Source organism: Cupressus sempervirens, chromosome 1 (genome assembly GCF_028749045.1).
Source record: "Cupressus sempervirens isolate cs-2001-9-10 chromosome 1, ASM2874904v1, whole genome shotgun sequence".
In the NCBI taxonomy this organism is placed as follows: Eukaryota; Viridiplantae; Streptophyta; class Pinopsida; order Cupressales; family Cupressaceae; genus Cupressus; species Cupressus sempervirens.
In genome coordinates, this window is record NC_143118.1 from 642,465,991 (window position 1) to 642,474,559 (window position 8,569).

Sequence of the window (8,569 nt, forward strand, 5' to 3'; positions counted from 1 at the left end):
TTGTTGCTATGCTATTCAGTTTATCATATTTGCATGTTGATGTTATTTTGAGATGACAGTAGATCTATGATAACTGATTATCTGGTGATATGATGTATTGGACCTATTTGTTGACTATGTTATGAGATGGATTCTATACTATGGTTATTTACTTCATTCTCGTCTTTTATGATTAATGCGAATGTGAGTGGTGTAAATGGATTAATGAGTTATTTAATGCTTTAATTGCTTCGGCTATTATATTATATGCAATTGCACTTGATCGTGTGTTCTAGTGTGCAGGAATTACATCCCTGGCAGTGGCCTATGGAGTTAGTGATCCAGCTGTTCATATTTTGCCAATGTCGCTCCTATATGGTCGACGTATCTTTATTTAGTTGTTTTATATTAAAACCTTTCGGTGATTAGCAAATCCGAACTCAGTTGCATTATGTGATTAGACCAGTGAACATGTCTGTGCATTTAGAAGTTCGCATTCATCGCGAAAGTGTTAAGTGTTTTTCTGTAATTTTGGGTTTTTGGGTTTTTAATCTTTTGGATTTAATTTCTAGCAGCTTTGCCTTAGGTGAATTCCCATTACGGATAATAACCTGTTTTCGTTTAGGTTGTTTCGGAGTTTAACTACTCCAGCTAGCTATTTTCCATTATCAGCTATTCACTCAAAATGAATAAATATTGGAAAAGTGAATTCATTATTCACTTCTCACATTTTGGAAAATTGAGTTTTGGAGAGAAAATTTGGAAATCCTCTTCTGAAGGATTATTGTTTTGCTCGTTGCGGGAGCTGTGAGCGTGGGATCTTTGCGAGGTTGGTCTCGTTGGATTTGGCTCGAGGAGTTCTCACTTTGCCGACAGTTTCAGCAGTTTCGGCAGAGTATTTATTTTATTCTACGGGTTTCAATTTCGGCCCTTTTTGCTGTCAGGTAGGGCCTTCCCGTTTTAATGTTTTTTCTCCGTTTCTGCTTCCGTTTCTTGTAGCAATATGTTAGGAGGCTGTGAACTAGTGTTCCCCTCCGTTTCTGTTTGCTAGTTCTGCCCGGTTGGTCGGGTATGAACGTTTTACCTGTTTTTGAAATGGGGGTTTGGGTTTTTGGGCCGTTATGCTAGCCGTTTTTGCATACGGTGTCCGTTTTCAATTATTTTTGGATTTTTGGGGTTTTTGAACCCAAAGGCCAAATGGGTTTTAATTTTGGAATTTTTCCAAAATTTGGGGTTTTTACCTCGTTTTGCGTGCCGCCTTGTTTTCTCGGGTTTTTTTGGCACATTGTGGTTCGTGGACCTGGATGATCCGTTTGGATACCCAGTTAGAACACTTTTGCATCTTTTGTTGCATTGGGATGCGTGTAGCATCCGTCATCCCGATTATGTTTTCGGTGGATTGACTTTTGTTTGCATTCTCATCCTGTCCTTGTGTATGATCTCTGTGATGGTGGTGCGCCACACACATGTATATTGTCGGGTGACCTGCGGGGCTCGATCTTCCGTGGTACTTCCGGTAGTTGTGATCATTGGGGTTGGGTTGGGAGTTTGCATGCCTTCGGGCACTCATTGTTGGATGAGCATGGGTAGGGTAGGGTAGTATATGGAGGGGGTTTCTATCCTGTAACCTGGTGACTACTTCCCGGTTGGCAGAGGAAGTTTTATATAAGTGATAATTAAATTAAAACTTTGGGTGGTAATAAATACAAGATAATTAAAATGTGTGGGTTGTGCGCCTTCCGTCGTGAAGAGTAGCTGCCCTAGGTTGTGCGCCTTCTGTTGAGAAGAGTAGCTGCCTATACTAGCTTGGGCTTGTCGATGCCAAGCGACTCTCCATGATGTCAGTCCCTACGTAGTAGCCCATTGAGGTGTTTGACCAGGACCTGTAGTTTATGCATTGTCTATGTCTTGGATTCAGTCATCATACTGCTTGGCGTGTGTGTTAGCTATGGTTGTTTTGTGTGTGTGTGGTTGGATCATTATCTCCATCAGCGCGGCGAGTGTGGACCTACGGGTGCCACGTGGTTGGGAGGCGTAGCTACCTTCACCACTGCTAGGGATCGGTGTACAGAGACGGTCTATTGTTCTAGCGTGATCGTTGCTGGATGTGTCACTTGGTACTTCGAATTGCGGAGTATGCTTTCTAGTGATTTATGCTTTCATTTGGATGTTGTGTTCCACGTTTAAATGATGTTGGTTTTACGCATTCCTTGTTATGATGTTTAGCATATAGTAGATGATGTTATCTGATTACAGGGTTATCTTATGTTACTACTAGCATGTTAGATTTCATTTACTTTTATTGCAGCATGTTTAGTAGTGATGTCCCTATCACGACAGCACCGATGATCTAATCGGTGGCTTGGGATGTTATGCGCGGGGGATGGCTAGGGCCCATGATGGCCCTATGACGCCATTGACAGTTGGGAGGAACCGCGTACTTAGTTGGTTATTTTGCTCATTGCAGTGTTATCTATGTTATTGCGATGTTATTTCTGTTGTCGTGATGTTTCCTTTTTGTACTTTTCCTTCTTTGTTTGATAGATGGTTAGATTTCGTTTTCTGTATTCTGTTGCTCAATTTTGGTTCGAGTGTTTTGGCCTCGAAATGTGGATCCAGTACTCCTCGGTGTGGAGGTTCTTTTGTCGGTTTTTCCTCGTTTTTTAGTTCTGGAAGTGTTTTTACTTTCTATGGGCGACATTTGTTCAGCATTGTGCAACACTGATAAAGTATCGCACGCCCATAGAAGGAATGTCGTACGATACTATAAAGTGTCGCACGCATTACTGAAGAAGTGTCGTACGACATTGGAAGAGTGTCACACGGCTTTATGAGAAATGTCGCGCGATACTTTTCCAGTATCGCACGCCTTCTTGAGAAGTGTCGCACGCAGTAAGGGAGAAGTGTCGCCCTCCCTTAGTGAAAAGTGTCGCACGCCTTTTGGAAAAAAACCTGCGCATGCCAACAGCGGGCACTTTTTGTAGTGTTCTAATCTTTTTGAGAGTTGATCTGGATACCCTTTTGGGCATTCTTGAAGCCTACGTTGTTGCATTTTGAATTCAGGAGGTTTCTTTTGAAATTCAGTTTTTGGGTTTTTGTTGTAGTCCTTCGGGGTTTAAAATATATCGTTTAAGTATAAGGAATACGTCAACTTATACTTAAGATATATTTTAAAATATGCGACGATTCATTTGAGATGGGTTTCATACCTCTACGAGCTAAGGTGTAGATTCTAGGAAAAATCAGGGCTTCAGAAATTCAGACTTAGCCAAATTTCAGGGCTTCAGGATTTCAGACTTAGCCAGTTTCCAAGAGTCAGCTTGGTAGGTCTTTGTGGTTTTCGTAATTGTGTTCTAGTTGGTAGTGGCGTTTGGAGATCCGTTGGTGCTTGGTTGTCTTTCAGTCTTCCGTTGCGATCTTTTGGTTTGTGTAGGTTGTATCATGTGCACTTACACTTGTTTAAAAAAAAAAAAAAAAAATTGTTCTGACTTGTTTTTAATCCTTGTTTCCAAGGATCTCCAGGCGGGGCATTACAATGATGCTTAATATGACGAGCTTATTCATTTTCATACCACCCATCTTGCTATTATACTCGAAACTGCTAGTTAGTCTTGTATGATTTGCCTTTCTTGATCACCCATTATCTCATTTTCTTCTCATTCTTGAATGAACTAATCAAATGGATACCACAAATATGAATTATCCTTTCCTGTAGTTGGGTTAGTTTTGGACTACTCCTGAGTGTCATGTATTTCTTTCCGACTTACAGTCAACACAAGAGGACACACCTGTACTCTAGTTTAGGTCCTTTTCACTTTCTATCAACTTTGTAATGTGGAATTTTTGCAATGATTTAATGCTTCTGTTTATGCTGTTGTATTGGCTCATCTCTGTTAGGTTTGTAGAATGATTTACTATATATTTTGTTATTTTATGCAAGATATGAATCCTTCATCATTTCATACCGAAAATCAGACATTTTTTTTCCAGTAATAAGGGTTGGTAGAGTCCCTTCAAACTTTATCAATAGAAAAATGTTCACTATTCAGTTTGAGAATATAAACACTCAGTCTGATTGCTTTGTTGCCATAAGGAGACTGTAGCAGAGATGTACATTACAAAATAGTTGGGTAGGGTAAACAGTAAGAGCATATTGAAACCTTACCTATTTTTCAGGAACATGAATGGTTTATTAATTATTAAACATCCAAGTTATTGAAATGAGTCAAGTGCTTGGAAATGATGGAATTGGTGGTATCAACAACCTACTTCCATGTTAGGCATTGTAGTAGAGATCATATTGTACAAAATATATTGTGAGCTATGTGTGAAGTGGCAATGCTTGAAATGGTAGTGGATTTTTTATTCCACTAATTTCTTCATGTTTGAGGATTTCTTATCTTGAGAACCATATTTTTAATCCCACTCATATTCTTGTTAAATCATTGACCTTATTTAATTAATAATATGTTTATTTAAATCACACAGACCCATAGGAAAGTGAGACTTTTTAACCGGTCATGCCCTAGATAAATTTGAAGTTAATGAAATTCTGCTTTATGGGGACAAGGTGGTTCTATAGAAGTTCAAACGTTTTAACTTTTACCTAGTGACCAGGCTCTAAATCAGTTGTTGACATTCTAATTTAGGCACATATAAGCATAGGAGTGAGAATCTTTTGGGGAAAAATAATAACCAAATTGACAAATCAAGCATAATACTGATACTCTTGATGAAGCCATCAATACTACTGTTGCCATTGGTAAGATAAAAATGTCATTTAAAAAGAAAGTTGCCTGAGTGCTTGGATGATATTTTAATGCAGTAAATCCTATATGGTGAAAATTCTGGTTCTCTTTACAGGGCGTTGGAGTTGGATATTGGCATCACTTGCATTGTTTGGGAGCCTAGTTGTGTAACAAATTAATAGATTGTTTCTCATTATAAAATATGAGATAACTGCTTTGTTGTTGATACTGTCATTAGTAACCTCCCATTGGCTTCGTCCAATGCTGCATTCTTGAACAGTGTAGGTGCTAGTTAAACAACTTAAGAAACAGACTCGTTGTTCCATTATGGAGGAAGACAATGAGAATTCAAAATTAGGGGTTCAAGGGTTCAAGGTGAAGCTTCTCGTAAGAAGAGTTGTGATAAGCTTTTGGTCCTACGAAATGCTGATTGATTACTTGGTGTAGATGCATTTGAATTTTTTTTTATGTTTGTTTGAAACTTGTGTTGATTAAATTTGTGTTTTTGGCTTATTTTTAACTAAGTAATGTTCATTTTGGGGAGGATGTGGTTGGGTGCAGTAATGTTATATTTGCACAATTTACCTACACCCTTCTCACTATTCAGCTATTCGAAACAGTGTTGTATGTATGTTTTTGTTTCTTTATGTTTTTAACAGACCATTTGCAAAGTTTTTGCAAGATTTTACACAGCTGTAGCAGATATATACTTCACAAAATAGTTGGGTAGCGTAAACAGAGAGAACATATTGAAATCTTATGTATTTTTCTGGAATGTGTGGTTTATTAATTAAATATCTATGTAATTGAAATGAGTCAAGTGCTCGGAAATGAAGAAATTGGTGGTATCAACAACCTACTCCCAATTTAGGCATTGTAGTAGAGATCGTACTTTACAAATGTATTGTAAGCTATGTGTTAAGCTACAATGCTTAAAATGGTAGTGGATTTTTGATTCCACTAATTTCTTATAGAAGTTCATTCTTTGTAACTCTTTTCTGTTTTCCTGATGATCAGGCTGTAAATCAGTTCTTGGCATTCTAGTTGAGGTACATATAAGCATAGGAGCGGATTTTTTTTTGTGAAGAAATGGTAAACCAAATCGATAAGCCGAAAGTAGAACTGGTACACTTGATGAAGCCAACAATATCACTGTTGCCATCCGCAAGACAAAAATGTCATTATAAAAACAATTGCCTATGTGCTTGCACGATATTTTGATGCAATAATGCTATATAATGAAAAATTTGGTTCTTGAGTTTGTAGTTGGATATTGACATTACTTTCATGTTTGGAGCCTTGTTCAACAAATTAATAATTTGTTTCTCATTATAAATATGGGATAACTTACTTTGTTGTATATAACTTTATAGTGACCATTAATAAACTGCTACTGGCTTTGTCTAATGCTGCCCTCTTGAACAGTGTAGGTGCTAGCTAAACAACTTACTTAAGAATAAGAATGTTTATTTCATTAGTTGTTGTATAATGACTATTAAAATACATTTTTCTTGAATTGGTGGAGTTTCAGAGGCTTCAGGAATATGGAGGAATGTGGATCAAGAAACATGGAAGGAGCGGAAGAGAAAGCAAATGAGCAACGGCCCAGAAAGCGCCTATGCCTTAACACTTCACCATGTAAAGAACTGAGATTGAATGCTAATAAAAAACGATCCAACAAGCTTCAAATCTCTCTCAACAATTATTTTTTGACCAAAGAAGTTGTAGCAGTCTTCAAACCAGTAACTGTGAGATTATTGGCATCCAATCTAATCTTTATAAATAGATTTTGAATTGTTTTTGATTTTTTTTCGCTAAATAAATGTGCATAACTTGAAGAATATATTCTTTAAATGTTTTTTTACACTTTTCTTGTAAATTTATAAACCATTCGGATATTCTGTATACGTAAAAATATAATTTCACAGTTGGATATAAAAATTTTGATACTTATATTTATTTTGGGCTTTTATCAAATGTGAAGCTTTTTGTCAAAATTTAAATGCTCAGTAACTGTGAGATTATTGGCATCCAATCTAATCTGTATAAATAGATTTTGAATTGTTTTTGATTTTTTTTCGCTAAATAAATGTGCATAACTTCAAGAATATATTCTTTAAATGTTTTTTTACACTTTTCTTGTAAATTTATAAACCATTCGGATATTCTGTATACATAAAAATATAATTTCACGGTTGGATAAAAAAATTTAGATACTTATATTTATTTTGGGCTTTTATCAAATGTGAAGCTTTTTGTCAAAATTTAAATGCTCAGAATTAACTTGTGATTTCAGGAACTCCCACAAGAAATAGTCCAAGAAATATTGATGAGAGTCACTTATAAATCCCATTACAAGCTTATGTCTGTTTGCAAAAGTTGGAATGCTATGGTTGACAATCATAAGTTTTATCAAGATAGAATGAGATTTGGGAGGTCTGAGGAGCTTATATGTTTGATTGAGAATTTGGATGGAAAGGCGTATCGTACGCCTGGGCAATGGGAAGCAGCCCCTTCTCGCTCAGCTCGATATCATAAACCTGGTCAAGTGGTGACTGTATATGATCCACTCCAAGATAAATGGGATGCAGCTCTGTCTTTCCCAATTGGGTATCGTTTTGACTCAAGAGACTCTCGGTGCGTTTCCACCAACCATAAACTGATTTTTATGGGGCTTTACAAACAAGATACAGATATGCTTACTAAGGTTGTTTTGATCTACGACTTTTCTTCTTCTTTATGGAAGCAGGGCTCTGATATGCCTGTGTTCCACTCTTCATTTGCCTGTGCAGTATCACCTCATGATGGGCTCATATATATTGCTGGAGGATCTTATGGTTGTAAAAATGCAATGTGTTACAATGCTGAGAAAGACCAATGGGAGATTCTTCCTGAGATGCAAGAAAATATGATCAAATGTCAAGGATTTTTCAAAAATGACAAGTTTTATGTGATAGGCCACTGTAATTGTGATATTGAAATATTTGACACACATACAAGAGTATGGACGACATTAAAAGATATGTGGATAAGCAGATGGTTTCCTGATCACTGTGTAGCAGCATTTGGTTGTTTATATTACTTTGAAGATGAAGTAATGGAATATGATTGGAAAGAAAATGTATGGAGGCAAATAGATCATTTTCCATCAATGTGGGTGTACGTTTCACATGGTGGTACCATTTGGAAGGACAAGATCTTTGTGATAGGATATGAGACAGAGAGCTGCAAAGAAAAATATTATATGTTTCAGCCTTCAAAATCAGGAACTCTGATCTCTGAGAGGTGGACTGCCATTGAGAGGCCAATTGACATTCATGATCATGTTATGGTAGCCGTGAGCCTGAAAGTTTGACTATTTAGGTTTCTTTAAAAGAATTCCAAGACAAGATAAATATTTGTAAAATCAATTAATCCTCAGTCTCTAAGAAAGTATTATGTACAGGGTCCTTATGCGTTTATGCCCCAATCTTTGTGCACTTGGTTTTGTATTCAGTGCCATCTCTATTTTTTTTCTCTCTTTTGTAATAGTTTTGATATCAACATGATTATATTCCTGAAATGTATGATACTATTCTGTAATTTAACTTTTATAATGGCTTAGCTTAACAGGAGCAAAAAGTGGAAGTTTTTATTTAAATTTAATTCATTGTAAAAACATGTATTTATTGGCTTAGAATTTCTAGTATATTGGTTTAATTTTTTAGTTCTTTTTGCAGCTGGCATACTTGTAGAAGGTCAGTCTCTTGTGGTTTGTGGACATACCTATATATGTGTGGCAATTTTGTACTTAGCATTCTGGCAATTTCTGGGTATAATTATGGAATTGTACAGAAATTTGA

General features: G+C 36.6%; 1 protein-coding gene across 4 annotated transcripts in view; it reads left to right on the forward strand.

Moving 5' to 3' along the window:
• LOC149579553 (F-box/kelch-repeat protein SKIP20-like) overlaps positions 1 to 8,367 on the forward strand; it is a 29,103-nt gene extending 20,736 nt beyond the window's left edge. Inside the window, exons 2-4 of one of the 4 annotated variants that reach the window (XM_089785860.1) lie at positions 6,259 to 6,475; positions 7,024 to 7,364; positions 7,520 to 8,367. In XM_089785860.1, the coding sequence (XP_089641986.1) occupies positions 6,272 to 6,475; positions 7,024 to 7,364; positions 7,520 to 7,532 (558 nt within the window). In that variant the 5' untranslated portion in view covers positions 6,259 to 6,271 and the 3' untranslated portion in view covers positions 7,533 to 8,367. Of the gene's footprint in view, positions 1 to 6,258; positions 6,476 to 7,023 lie in introns of all 4 variants that reach the window. The other 3 variants (XM_089785839.1, XM_089785847.1, XM_089785853.1) reach the window with 3 other exon arrangements.
• The last annotated feature ends 202 nt before the right edge of the window (positions 8,368 to 8,569 follow it).